A 15,636-nucleotide genomic window follows, 5' to 3' on the forward strand; every position below is an offset into this window, starting at 1 on the left:
ACACGTGAAATGTTAATCTCAGGGGATTAGGAAATACAAACAGGTTACACAAAATATGTAAACATATAAACCTTCTAGACACATGGTGAACCCAATCTGATAGAGTAAGCTTAAATACAGTATTGGGATGGAAAGAGGAGTGGATAAAAGAACACAAATAAACGATGAACTAAAACACAAAGTTCGTTACAGACATAGAAGTGATGGGCATTGAGAATTAAATACTGAATGTTTCTTTATACTTCTTGTGTATATCTGGAAATTTTCATAATATAATGTTGGGCAAATTACAATTTAAAAGAGATTTTCAATGGTAGACATTCTGAAGGAGAAAAATCAGTTTTTAAGATTGCACCAAATAAACTGCTCTCCAAAATTGCAATGAATAGCTCAAAACACTCTAGCTCTCTAATGAAATGGCAAATACTGATACAGAGCTGCCAACTATGTCTTTAAATGTCAAAGTAGTATGATGCTGATCCAATAAAAGCAATCAAAGTTTGCACAAATATTTGAGAAAACCAGACTTTAACAAAACAATGATCAAAATTAAGTATCCAGGGCCTCCCTGGTGGTGCAGCGGGTTGAGCACAGCGCTGTGAACTGTCCGCAGCCTCTGCAGTGTGGGTTCAATTCACAGCTGGCCAGGGAGATTCCCACATGGCGTGGCAGACCTCTCCTGTCATGCCCACTGCTCCCTCAGCAGTGTATTTTGGTCCCTCTCTCTGTTCTGCTCCCTGCTCTGTCTCTGGTGAATCCTCTCAGCCTCCTGCGCCTCTGGCCTGTACCCCAGAGCTCTTGCATAAAAATAAATAAATCTTTAAAAAAAAAATTAAGTATCCAGGTATCTATTTTGCCTCACTAAAATAAATTCTTTGATCTTGCTTCAATTTAAGTTTATTAGTAGCAAGTATATGTGGATATACAGAAACAGACTCATAATTTACACTGGAAAGCATTATATGTAAAAGAGAAAATTTAAATAGTGTAGGCTATTTTGCCTTCCCTGCACTTCCTGTTCGCACTTCCAGAAGGAAAACATAGCAATGAGTAGAAACGTACTCCCTTAGCCTGCCTCTTTTAACTAGAATCTCTAAGTGTGAGCATCCTGCTAGAGTGGGCCTGAATCTAGTATATTTGAGCATGCATTTTCCTACAAAAAAAAAAAAAAAAACTAACCAAAAGGAAACTGTGTCTTTCTTAATTATTTTTCAAAGGGAATTTGACAATCAGTAATTATCGCATTATATTCTAACTTCAGAAACTCTCCTCACATAAGCGTACACTGTACTCTATTCATCAGAAGTATTAAAAAGCTCTGGATTGGTGTCAGGAATTGTAGATTCTAGCCCCAACTCTACTACTAACTAGTTGTATGAGTCTGAACAAGTAACTTAACATCTGAATCTCATTTCCCTCAGCCATAATTAAGGCACTTGGTGATGACAACAATCTGAGGAGGTATAAACCTATAGCCCTGAATCATATAGTGTTTCAAACTAATGCTACTGCAATAAAAATAATTAAGTAATAGAATAAGACAGTTGGTTCAGGGAGTGTCTATGTTCCCTAAAACATTTAAACCATGTATAAATCCATTTTTTTCATAATTCATTAGCTGTACATCTGACTATTCTTATTTACCTAAAAAGCAGTTATTTAATGGTGAATAACACATACTAGCAATCAACAGCTCAGAGGATTAGCAAGGTTATCAATACTAACGAGCTGACTATGAAATCGAACAACTACCCAGAAAGTGAAAAAATTTGAAATTCTTCACTTGAAAACCTGTATTTCCCCAATAACAAACAAACAAACAAAAAAAGGGAACAACAAAATCATTAAATAATAGGCCAATATTGGCAGTACATATTCCGGTCTTATTTTTTTTGCAGACACACACACTTGGAGTTAAAGGCTTAGTTCTTACATTCTACTGTTAAACCCATACATCCTTCAACACTTTATTAACAAAAGTAACACTGCCTTAGAGTTATAAAATAAAACACAATTTCTCCAAAATTGGGGGGAAACTTAAGTCATTTTAAAAATATGATTTTTAAGCCTGTACTCTACAAGATGGTTAGAAATGAAATATTCTATTATGTCAATAAAATGCAAATTTAGGAAAAGGATATAAAGAATTGCTTACTCTGACTAAAGTGGTAGAAATTCACTATCTTAAAGACATAAAAGAACATCACAAAAAATCTGCCCTCATTCCAAGCTTTGTTGCAGTGGTCTGTAAGTCAGGATGCACATTAGAGTTATCTGGGAAGATTAAAAAAAAGCCTGATGAGCAGGCCTCCTATGAACAATTGCATGAGAATCTCTGGAGATGGACACTCAGGCTTCAGCCCCCAAATATCACATGTGGAAGAGAAAGTTGTGAGGGGGCTGCTTTGTTGTTGTTGCTTCTGTTTAAGTGATGAGTTGGCGCAAACAAATAGAAAGGTTCAAGTTTTGTCTTCACCCAAGAAATACAAAAATTAGGGCCTCCCCGGTGGCGCAGTGGTTGAGCTCTGGGTTGCGAAGCTGCCCGCGGCCTCTGCGGCGCCGGTTCGATCCCTGGCTGCTCCCCGGCCACCGGAGGAGGGTCCCACATGGCGCGCAGACCTCTCCTGCCGCCCGCTGCTCCCCTCAGCAGTGTACTTCGGTCCTTCTGCCTGCTCTGCTCCCCGCTCTGGCTCTGGTGAATTCTCTCACCCTCCCGCGCTTCTGACTGTACCCAGTGCATGTATAAATAAATAAATAAATCTTCAAAAAAAAAAAAAGAAATACAAAAATTAAAAATCCAAGGACTCCCTTCCCATAACTGACCTTTCCCTTTAGTCCCCAATGTCCTTTGTCTGTAGCTGACATTATTAAGATGGTGACTGAAGCTACATGAGTGAGGGTGAGTTACTTAGTCTCACTGACTCTCTCTCCCCCATGTATATAGGAAGTATACAGGCTATTATTAAACTTTTTTTGTTTTTTTAAAGTTCTTTTTGTTGTTTTTTTATCAAAAAAATCCAAAAGACATTTGTATTAAAGGATAAACATTTTTTAAATAAAAATATATTTTAGTTCTAATAGCCTTCGTTTACTATATTAAAACCTCAGATGTTGATTATATCTATATAATGAAATAGCTAGCTAAATAAAAGATGTTTTCTACTGAATTTACTTCTCTAAATTTCCTCAAGGTACATGGCATATAGATGCTCAATCTTTGTGTTCCTTAAAAGTTCATAGTACATACATTTTGGAAATCTGTATTATATTACTCAGTGAATTAAGAGCATAAAGTTAAGTATTTTATCTGATGTAGTAACATAAGCTATTGATTCCAATGTTATAAATTATGTCACTGCTAATAAATGATAGCAAAGTATACTTTAACAATACTAGGAAACATTAGTAAGTGAACAAAAACATAGTGAAATTTAAGAAAAGACACCTTCAGAGTCACCTTGGAATGCTGAGTAGGTAGTCTAAGGTGACACTCAGCTCATCCATATTTGTCTGCTCAAGGCATAATGGAATTGTCAGAATGAGGCCACTTCGTCTGTCTTTTCCTCCTATTAAAGAAAAAAATATATAAATTTAATATGCAACAGATACTAAAGTACTAAATAAATAACACATATTTGAATTCAATGTTACTAAGCAATCATAACTTTAAGATATCAGTGAAAAACTATCCAATGACTTCTTTATATATTTAATTGCTATGAAGCACAGCAAATTATAAAAAATTTAGAAAAATAAGGGGAAAAATTCATCCATGAAATTTAAACTGAAAGATAGTAATTATATTGTTTCATTCTCTTCCATTTTGTCTGCATAATATAATCAATTCATGGAACACCTATTGTGTGTCTAGCACAATAAGCATTTACAGGTAATATAAAATTAATTTCCAATCAACTTAGAAAAATTTTAAGTCAAAACATAATACAATGAAATATAGTTTAGGCTGTGTTTTTAAAATCTATAGAATACTATTAAAAGGGATTTAGAAAATAACTATGAAAAAATTGTGTACAACAGTTAAGATTTAAGAAAAATGAATAGAACTTATAAACCAATTCAAAAGAGTGTCCTGGAGCCTCCCTGGTGGTGCAAGGGGTTAAGCACAGCACTATGAAGCTATCCACAGCCTGTGCAGCACAGGTTCGATCCCCAGCCAGACAGGGAACAACCCACATGGCGCAGCAGACCTCTCCTGACTCGCCCGCTGCTCTCCTCAGCAGTGTATTTCAGTCAGTCTGCCTGTTCTGTTCCCCACTCTGTCTCTGGTGAATCATCTCCACACCCACCCCCCCCCCCGCTCCCCTCCCCCACCTCTGGCCATACCCCAGTTCTTATATGCATAAATAAATAAATCTTAAAAAAAAAAAAGGAGTGTCCTGTGATAAGAAATAACCTGAGTTAACTCACACATGTCAGGTAGGCATACTTTGTTTTTTTTTTTGTTTTGTTTTGTTTTGTTTTGTTTTTTAAAGATTTATTTATTTATTTATACAAGCACTGGGTACAGTCAGAAGTGTGGGAGGGTGAGAGAATTCACCAGAGCCAGAGGGGAGAGCAGAGCAGGCAGACTGACGAAGTACACTGCTGAGGGGAGCAGCAGGCGGCAGGAGAATTCTGCGGGCCATGTGGGACCCTCACCCAGCGGCCTGGGATCGAACCAGCGCTGCAGAGGCTGCGGGCAGCTTCGCAACCCAGCACTCAACTGCTGCGCCACCGGGGAGGCCCTGGTAGGCATACTTTGTTAATGAAGCAATATAGAAAAAGCCCTGTCCAGCTGAAAAGAGTTTAAGGATCTAGAATATTGAAGTCTGACAGACAAGTGGTAGAAGGCATTTACATTTCTTATATGTTCAAGTCCTCTTCAATCTGCCTTTAGCATTATAATGCAATTAATACCTTTATACACAGATAAATTCTTTGAATGCCCCACAAGATTGATATTCACAATGATGTCCATCTACTGACCCAACTGATTTTTATGGCAATTAGCAACAAATATTAAAGGAAACATTTCTATATTGATCTCCAGAAATCTATCACTAAAAATTAAAAGGTGTTTAGTTAAAAAGCAATTTCTAGAATGACATGAATGCAACTCATGATGTACTAGCCATAAATGATCTTCTGCCCTTTATTAGATTAGCCATCTAAATTACTGATATTTAATTGCTTTGTTTAACCAAGAAAAATGGCAGTTTCAAATGATTAAACTTTATAGTCAATAGTGATTTCAAGTGCATAAGTTTTTTGTTTAGAATACAGATGTGTTTGATTTTTTTTTTAATGGACTGCACCCATCTTATTCAAACTGTATTCCCTGAATAATTTTGTTGGCTTGAAAAGATTTTCCCTATTATTAAAAAGCTTGAACAACATGGATGGAGCTAGAAGGAATTATGCTCAGTGAAATAAGTCAGAAGGAAAAAGAAAAATATCGGATGGTTTCATTATAGGAGGAATATAGGGGAACTAAAGAAGATATCAGGGGAAAAATAATAATAGCAATACAAAACACAACAAAACAAAACAGACAGACAGAGACATAAACCAGAGACATCCTGCAGGGGAGAGGGAGGGAGAGGGATAAGAGAGAGGGAGGGAGGAGCACAGGGGACTATGGTGATGGTACATGGGTGCACTGCTGAAGGAATGCTACACCTGGGGGATAGGGAGAGCAAACCAAATGAAAATGCATACATTGTGCAAAAATGAAAAATGATGTAAGAATTCTATAAAATAAAATATTTAAAAAATGAACAATAATGTATAAAATATTAAAAATAAAAAAATTTTAAAAAGCTTGAAAATTACTGGTTGAAATAATTAATGTTCAAAATCAAGAAGGGAAAGCTATAAGAAGTTTCATTTGCGGGCCTCCCTGGTGGTGCAAGGGTTGGGATGCAACCTATGAAGCTATCCGCAGCTGCTACGGCACGGGTTCTATCCCTGGCCAGGGAGATAACCACATGGCGCAGTACACATGGCGCAGCAGACCTCTCCTGACTCACCCGCTGCTCCCCTCAGCGTATATTTCAGTCAATCCACCTGTTATGTTCCCCATTCTGTCTCTGGTGAATCCTCTCACTCCCCCACCCCCATATCTCTGGCCTATATCCCAGTTTTCTTATATGCATGAATAAATAAATCTTGGGGAAAAAAAAAAAAAAGAAGTTTCATTTGCTTCTCAAAATCACTAAGGTTTATTCCTTCATTAAACCAAATCTGCAAAACGGTTCAAATTTGGTCTGTGGCATTCCAACCTACTGTAGAATTGTCTTTAGAAGACGAGTATAACATTCAGGACATTTAACCTCATAACTCAATTTTCACTGAAGGACAATAAAATAATCACAAGTGTAAATGCAAAAGAGGGCAGAAGTCAAGAGGAAAAAGACTTTCAAGATAGGTATGGTCAGCAAAGTTAAATGCAGCCCAGAAACAAATGTCATTTACAAGGATTATAAAAGAACAATAATATCTACTCTTGGACAAATAGCCATTTTTTTTTTCTCACACTGGTAAGAGAAAGAGAAATTGAGATAACATTTTTAGAGGGTACTCTCACAAAACCTAACACAAATTTAAATTTAAATTCTCTTTAACACTCTTGCTTATTGGAATTTTTCCTGCAAAATTTGTATAAAATGCACAAGCTGTGAATAAGGATGTTTCCAACAATGCCATTCATATCAGAAAAAAGTAGAGAAAACATAGTGCCAACTAAGAAAAGTTTAATACAAAAAAAATTAAAGAAGGAAATGGTGCTAGTGAAATTAGTATCTTATTTTGTCCTTTATAATCTTTACAACCTACACCAAGAAAAATATCCCAATTTACAGAAGTAGAATATACTTTGTAAATATTAAGATAATTCTGATACAACCTAAAGAGACTAAGAAAGAAAAGGCAAAACAATATAGTCCAAAATAGGTTGGCCACAGTACCTATTTCTAAAGCATATGCAAATTTACTCAGTGATGAAAAAATTCTAGAAAAGTGCTACACCCATTTCACTGCTCTCACACTTGTAGAATGTGTTCATTTCTCCTTGATTCTTCTTAGCTGACATAGACTTTGGTTTAATAACTCAAGGTAAATTCAAGCCTGTATGACCAAGTTCAAATGATAAAAAGTGAAAACCATGTACTGTATTTCCTAACTTCTCCAGCACATTGAAATTTTCCCATAGGAAGAGGGACAACAAAAGCTAAGAGACTGGGTATCATCTAAACTAATTATGCTGTTTTTCAGAAATACTTATTTAGATTCTGGTTCGTCAATATCCATGGCCTGGATTATATAAAAGAAGTGAGATGCCATGACATTGCCCTTGTACAGGTCACTTTAATCAAATTACAAAACAATAAAAACTGGCTTGCCAATTACCAACAGTGAGAGAGCCCGTTCACACAGCTATCTAAAACATGTCTCAGAAATACCTTGGAAACAAACCTTCATAAAACAATAAAATGTAGTTCTGTCAAACTTATAAGAGCTTAAACAAGTTTATACATCAAACATCAAAACGAAAACATACCTGAAAGGAAGGCAAGTTTTTTCTTCAAAATGGGTAGTATTACTGAGGCCTCCATTTCACTCCAGCAACTTCCTGAACCTGAAATGCCCAAAAGTAAATGTCAATTGTTAGATAATAATTACTGTGAAACACATATTTGTGGTGGCTTATTCCAGAGCTTCTCAATTATCACTGACATTTTGAGTTGGATAACTTCTTTTCCTAAGATTTTTCCTGTGGACTATAGCAGCATCCCTGGTTCCTACAGACTAAATATCAATAGCACTCCCCCTTCTTCTCTGTTGTGATAACCAAACTGTTTCTAAGACATTGCCAAATATCCCCTGTAGAAATATCACTATACCACTGTCAAAATCACAAACAGTTAAGAATTACTAGCTTTAGGTTTTTCAGAGCAATCCTTTCAGGCTATCACAGTGCCAAGTATATAGCAGTTAGTCAATAAATTATTTGTTGAATAAAGGAATAAATCAATCAATCAAACAGGCAACCTCTCTATTGTTTTCTCATTACACAGCTGAATTCCAAATATCTAATTTATCCGTTTCACTATTTAAAGGCTTCCTCTGACTTTTCATATTTTCGTTTCCTCATAACATGTGGTGACATTTTATACAGTATTTACCTCAAGCTATTTCCAACTACTGTTTCAATTTTTGTTCCCACTGTTAACTGTCTCCTACTCTCCATACTTCATATTTTTAAATTCTCTGGGGAAAAAAATCTGATTAACTCAGATGATTCTTTTATACCAGGGCATAATTTATTGTTCTTAGTTTAGTTTTGTAGAATCCACTTGGGTACAGTCAAGGATTAAGAATTAACACAAAAACCACAAGATGGGACCATCCATATTGCAAGGGCTAAGGGCAAGGCAGTTTCCCATAAAAGGGGCCTTCAGGACAGCCTGGAAGCTCAGGCAGTCCTTTACACCATCAAAATGGGATCACACGGATAGTTTATTTGAAAACAAAAGCAGCAAATCAAAGGTTTAACTATCCATCTATTCTTGGTGTCATGACTGATAGGGTATTCTCCATCACATTTATCCCTTCTTCCTCTCTCCCAACCACCAGAACACTATAGTGGCAGTTCCTTAGAATACACTGTGAAATTACACTGTATTTAATAAAAGCATACTCTTCTGAAAACAAATTTCCAGAGGAAAAACCATGGCTCTGTATGAAAGCATATTACTTATCTAGCAAACACTTTCTACGAACCTTCCCTTTTCAGGGACTACCAGCTGTAGCTAAAAACTGAAGTCATAGTTCTATCCTGCAAAACATGTGGTCTTCGAAAACACCCAGATATTAAGGGGGGGAAAGGTATAATCTTAATAATTGAATAATGGCTTAAGTAAGACTAAGGAAACACATACTTTTTTTTTAATGTCTTCTCTCTCTTTTTTATTTTATATATGCTTGTTGGCCATCATTTTTCATTTTTGCACAATATATGCATTTTCATCTTGATTATAGTCCCCTATAATTCCCACCACCCTTGTTTTGATACTACTCCCTTCTCTCCCCCCTGTAGTGTGTCCCTGGTTTATAGCTGCTTGTTGATTTTGATTTTTACTTTATTATAATTAGTCTTTTTCCTGGTCCCTTATTTAGGTTTTCTAAATTCCTGCTATGAGTGAGACCATCCAGTATTTTTCTTTTTCTTTCTGGTTTATTTCACTACGCATGATCCCTTTCAGCTCCATCCATGTTGCTGCAAATTGTATGAGTTTATCTTTTTTGATTGGTGAGTAACATTCCATTGTGTGTATGCACATTTTCTTGATCCAGTCATCTATTTTTGGGCATTTGGGTTGTTTCCATAGCTTACCTATTGTAAATAGTGCTGCAATAAACATAGGGTGCAGGTGCCCTTTTGAATTAATGTTTCTGTGACCTTTGGATAAATACCTAGGAGTGGAATTCTTGGATCATAAGAAAGCTCCATCTTTAGCAGACTGAGGAACCTCCACACAGCTCTCCATAGTGATTCGACCAGTTTGTACTCCCACCAGTAGTGCAGAAGAGTTCCTTTTTCTCCACATCCTCGCCAACATTTATTGTTGCTAGTTTTTTTGATATGTGCCATTCTCACTGGTGTAAGATGGTATCTCATTGTAGTTTTGATTTGCATTTTCCTGATTACAAGTGATGTTGAACATTTTTTCATATGCCTGTTGGCCATTTGTATTTCCTTTTTGGAGAAGTTTCTTTTTAGCTCTTCTGCCCATTTTTTGACTGGGTTATTTACTTTGCTTTTGTTGAGTCTCATCAGTTCTTTGTAGATTTTTAACACGTATATTGTTTTATAGCTTTTGTGTATAGGACTAAAAAAAAAAAAAATCACCACTATTTGTACCCAACTACAAAGAAAACAATTGTCAAATTAAATATAATACATTCGCTTCAAATTTTACTCTTTAATATTTGTTTGCAATTTAGTCATTCATTTCTGTTGTAAATTAGCCCAGGCTAATATACAATCAGTAGAAAGTAAGAGAGGAAAACTCACATTTTACGTTTTTAATCTTAATGATGTAGTAGTTAATTATGTAAGTACTTAATGATGCAGGTCAATAGCTTGATCTGACCAGTTTGCGGTCCAGCTTTATAAGAACCAGACAACTCAGTCAAGTCTAGGAGCTTTCTCATCTGACTACCCAGTCAGGGACCAAATTGGAAAGTTTAATAATGATGGTAATAACAAAGATTATGAAAATTAACATTTACAGTGTTTACTACAAACCATGCATTGTTCTAAATGATTTATTTGTATTAACATGTTTAATCTTCACAGTATTTCTAGGGGTAAGAATATTTCATCAGAGCAAATGTTGACATACTAAAAAGGGGAAATAATACCTAAGAACTATTATAAAAACAGATTCAGCCTCACAGATGCCCTGAAAGCTAGAAATAAGAGAATTACAGACCTAGACTGTCAATGGGCTGCTTGCATAAAAGAATTTCAATCTCAAGGGAATAATGTGGCTGCAAGAACAATTCATTCATACAAACAGAACTGGCTTCCTAAGCAGACTTTTCCTATGATATCAACACAGATTCTCAGTTTCCTTTGGCTCCTTCTTATTTTATGAATCTATTTCTCCATACTTATCAACTGTATGAATTATATAACATCCTTCCAATAAATCTTTTCCTGCTTAGGTCACTCGGAGTAGACTTCTCTTCTAGCAGTGAAGAAACTTGATTGTTACAGGAAACAAAATTGCAACTTAGAATTTGGTAGATCATATCTGCAGCCCTTAATGCTGCTACATTTTTTTAAACTGCTGCCATTTATTTGAAATGAAAATGTTCACTAATACACTGAGGTTTTAATTTAAGCCCTGATAAAATAGAACTCAATTCACCAGCACTCAACAACAACAACAAAAATAATCTGGGATTCCTAAAATGGCATAAGCATGTGAAAAAAATGAATGCAGGGGGCTCTTGTTACTTAATTTTTGTGTTACCCAAGCTTTGCAAGTCAGGTTATTTAATTTTAAGCCAACAGGTGTCAAATATTTCACCATGGTGTTTTCCACATATTTAAAATAAAAAGGGAAGACAATTTTGGTCTCCAGTATAGATTTACCTTGGCAACTATAATATGAGAAGCAAACTTATATTTTATTTTTTTATTTATTATTTTTTTTAATTTTATTTTTTATATTCCCCATAAAATTACAACCCCCTTATTTTGATCCCAAGCCCTCCTTACCTCTCCCCCCACCCCCATAGAGTGTCTCCTGTTCACAGTTGTTTGTTGATTTTGATTTTTTCTTTCTTATAGTTATTCTTTTTCCTGGTCCCTTATTTGAGTTTTCTAGATTCCTGCTATGAGTGAGACCATCCGGTATTTTTCTTTTTCTTTCTGGCTTATTTCGCTGAGCATGATCCCTTCCAGCGCCATCCATGTTGCTGCAAATTGCATGTGTTTATCTTTTTTGAATGCTGAGTAATATTCCATGGTGTATATGTACCACATCTTCTTGATCCAGTCATCTATTTTTGGGCATTTGGGTTGTTTCCAAAGCTTAGCTATTGTAAATAGTGCTGCTATAAACATAGGGGTACAGGTGCTCTTTGGAATTGATGTTTCTGTGTTCTTTGGGTAAATACCTAGGAGTGGAATTGCTGGATCATATGGTAGCTCTATGTTTAGGTCAAGAAATCTCCACACAGCTCTCCATAGTGGCAACCTTATATTTTAATATTGTCTCTGCAAGGTAAAGGCTTTATCCAAACTGTGCAATAATTTACAGAATCACCTCAGCATGGAAAAATACTAAACCATACTTTTTTAATATAACAACTTCTTTTAAAAGAACATCCTGAAAGTGAAAAAAAAATTAATGAAAAATACAGGTTTTTGGGTGTGTAAGTTAAGATCAAATGAAGTAACAGCTACAATATGAAGCAATCACGAGATGAAAGCTGTAGTGCTTATCTTTATATCTTCATGCTAGAGTCTCCTTTCTATCAATCTCTTTCAATGAAAATCTCTAGCTATCTCTTTCATAGAACAGTTATAACCATGTAAAAAACACAAAAAACAAAAGAAAAACCCTGCAAAATAAAACCATCCACTACTATCACTACAATAAAATGTTAATAGCATAAAGGTACCAGCTCATGTTCTTCTCCAATGGTAAAGCCAGTAATGAACATTTACCTGATGCGAATTAATTAAAGTAGCAAAGAAAATACATTTTTAAAAACACTTGTCAAGGAAAGCAGATTAAGAAATGAAAGAATTAAACAATTTGCAACATACTTAATGAAACATTTCACATATGATTATGTAAAACAATACCTACTTTAAGCCATATTTTACCAAATATAGAAGAGGCAGAATGCCAGAATGTACAGCAGATGAAGTGCCTTGGAGACTGATGAACATAATGTAAGAAATGTAACCATGACTGCCTGTTACCTTCAGCCAAAAACAAGAAGTACCAATGTAAATTAATATCATTCCTAGGCACAAAATAAATTCTACATAAAACAGAGCCTCTTCACAGTCACTAGATGATTGATTCTGAGAAAAAAATATATAGGGAGTCAAAGTTTCAGCTATTGTTTGTAGCAGTCTTCTAACTTGAACATCTTTCCCAAATCTTAGAGAGCTGAAAGAGGAAAGTCAGTGAAATCAAGTAGTTAACATGGATCTTATTTTCTTAAGATCAGTGACAAAATCTTATTTATATTTATTCACTCATTGAACAAATCTAAAATAAGCACCTAACTAGATCAAGACAAAGCTAGGTGCTGGACATAACTGACTTACAAAAACTATCTGATGAATGGATGGGTAAGTGAACGAAAGTATGAAACAAACAGGAAAGCCAACTCTTACCCTGGGAATCCTAACACTATTACAACACCATACAGGGCAAACATAAGATTCACACATGCACGACTTTCCTTCAAAGCACTTCTTTCTTCTCCCAGATTCCTATTAGGATGGGATGGCCTCCCACTGAACCCAGCAGCTACATAATTGCTAGATACTGGAGAAAGGCTGGTCAGTGATAGCAGTGAGATGGACATTAGTGAGTGTTACCAATAGGCAGCCATTAGAGGGCAGCAGAGGATGTGTTGAGCAGCAGGAAAAAATAATTGCAGGCCTTTTAATCAAGACTAAGCAAATTACAATTTATAAAAGATTGTAATTGATGATATGAGTGGGTGCACTGGTACTCCTCTCTCTGTAAGTATAAATCAACCAGTTTATTTGGAAAATTTAGTTAAAGTCTTAGAAGAACATTTTTAACAACCAGAGAAAACCCATTAGGATAGCCCAAGGCTAACTAAATCATCTCTAATAAGTCTACATCATGTAGACACATAATGGCAATGAACAAAATTAGAATGCAGGCTCCTTAACTTTGTGTTTTCAGAAGATATACTATAACTGTCCTTAAATTCAGATTAGCAATTCCTTCAACTGTAGTTACTAACTACAGTTACCTAGCTGGGGTCATCACTCAACATACCCATAAGTAAAATTACACAGAAATAAACATTACTCAATTTTAGGATGATACATCAATAAAGCAAATTTTTTAAATTATGTCACTTTTTTGTTATTGCTGGTGCCAGGATATGATTATTAATCTGGCTGTACAACAATGGCTACCGTTCTAAATGAAAGAACAGCAATCCTTTTAGATAGATTTTAAATGAAAATTATACTATAATGCAGATCTAAACAAATGTGCAATTATGCTAAATAAAAAATGAAAGTTAAAGTTATCATTGTATAAAAAAATACCATTTTCCAGCATGGACAAGGACCTAATTTATTCAGTAAAGGAGGGAAAAAGGAAGAACAGGTAGAAGGAAAGGGAAAGAGAAAGATTTTGAACATTCTACCAAATATTAATAGGTGACCGAGAAAGACAGTAATTCTGTATTAAGAAGTCCAATAGGACATTAAAAGTCCTTACTATGCCTGAACTTCAAAAATTCAAAAGTCCACCGCTACTGATAATGTTAAGGTTACCAATTTAAAATTTTCCAAAACTACAATATAAGCAACTACTTCTACACCAGTTTCCTGACCAGGCTGCTGTCCTACAGGTGCCACCAACACTGCTACCTACAACCCAGATCAGAGGGAAGTCAGTTCCTCAAGCATTTCCCTCTACAGCTGTTCTATCAAAGTCTTAGCAGCTGCAATGTCCATTTTTGAAAGTCCAGCTTCAAAAATTCCTTAGCTGTACAAATTTTTCAAATCTTTGGCTCTTCTTGTCTATGTTAACTTACTGATAAATCCTCTGGAATTTGAATGCTACTGCAAAACTAAGCAGCAAAAGGAAAATTGCTCTTTAGAAGTGAATCAAGCTTGTGGAATTACAGAAAGGTGAGGAATTTTCTGGCTAGAGCTTCTTTACCTCCTGCCAGAGCTGTCTGACATGAGATCTCAACCAGCATGGCTTCTGGATCATGCACTAAGCTCCAAGAAGCCTAGACCACTTCCTTCACAAGGGCATTGGATATGTCCACTAAGTTCACCTCACCAGGAAGGTTTTCCTCCACCACCAGAAGAGTAAGCAAGTCCAGTCATAATATCTTTACAATATTAAATTGTCTAATTTCTAGACCCCAACTCCTCATGACCTGCGGTAGGTATCTCCTGTCCTCCTCTTCTCAAAATTTTTCTTAGTTATCACCATATCTCTTCTTTCCTGACCATTATCCTAGAAAATGTTTTCCCTTTTTCCTTTTTTTAAGATTTATTTATGCATACAAGAGCTGGGGTGCAGGCCAGAAATGAAGGGGTGGGGGGCGAGAAGATCACCAGAGACAAAGTCGGGAGCAGAACAGGCAGATCCACTAAAATACACTGCTGAGGGGAGCAGCGGGCAAGATAGAAGAGGGGTGCTGTGCCATGTGGGTCACCTCCCTGGCCAGGGATCGAACTTGTGCTGCACTCACTGCAAATAGTTTCATAGTGCTGCATCTTAAACCCTTGCACCACCAGGGAGGCCCTCTTTTTCTTTCCAAAATATACATACCTTCCATTGAGTTGAACTCAGACTAAATCCAATATTTGTAAGTCTAAAGGATTTAAATAGTTTCAGATGTATTATTGGGTACCTAACTCCAAATAATTGGTTTTAGAATATAAGTGTTTATAAGTTGGATACAACATATATACAAAAGAATACTTTTGTTCAAATGAAATAATATGCATATTACATAAATTGAGATTTTGGAATGATCAGGGTTTGTTTATATAATGTAATATTTGATACACACCAAGCACCACACTAGGAAAAAAGTAAAAAACAGTATTTGAAAGATGAAAGGTATATAAACTAAGTAAAAAAAGATGAACAACTGCTCAAAATATGTAAATTATTATTACACTATCTAGGCAGAAAGTCAGTGAAACATATAAGCATTATTTTCTATTAGACTAAAAGTTTCATTTTAAAAAACAATATATATGGCAACACTTTTTAGGTAAAACTATAATAATAAGGAACATATTGCAAATCCTTTAACTAGCTCTGTAACTAAAATGAATAGCTCTGTCACTTCACTTACACATGGACA

The 15,636-nt window shown here is 35.6% G+C and overlaps 1 protein-coding gene across 6 annotated transcripts in view; it reads right to left on the minus strand.

Annotated features, from left to right (window-relative positions):
• The window catches only part of SESTD1 (SEC14 and spectrin domain containing 1), a 101,737-nt gene that overhangs the window by 64,291 nt on the left and 21,810 nt on the right, over window positions 1-15,636 (minus strand). For 5 of the 6 annotated variants that reach the window (XM_037523641.1, XM_037523639.1, XM_054699895.1 and 2 more), the window contains 2 exons: window positions 7,559-7,636; window positions 3,458-3,566 (listed from right to left, as the gene is read on the minus strand). In XM_037523641.1, the coding sequence (XP_037379538.1) occupies window positions 3,458-3,566; window positions 7,559-7,613 (164 nt within the window). In that variant the 5' untranslated portion in view covers window positions 7,614-7,636. Of the gene's footprint in view, window positions 1-3,457; window positions 3,567-7,558; window positions 7,637-9,474; window positions 9,887-15,636 lie in introns of those variants that run through there. The other variant, XM_037523642.2, reaches the window with a different exon arrangement.

Source organism: Talpa occidentalis, unplaced genomic scaffold (genome assembly GCF_014898055.3).
Source record: "Talpa occidentalis isolate TD23 unplaced genomic scaffold, MPIMG_talOcc4v2.1 talOcc4.3, whole genome shotgun sequence".
Classification (NCBI taxonomy): domain Eukaryota; kingdom Metazoa; phylum Chordata; class Mammalia; order Eulipotyphla; family Talpidae; genus Talpa; species Talpa occidentalis.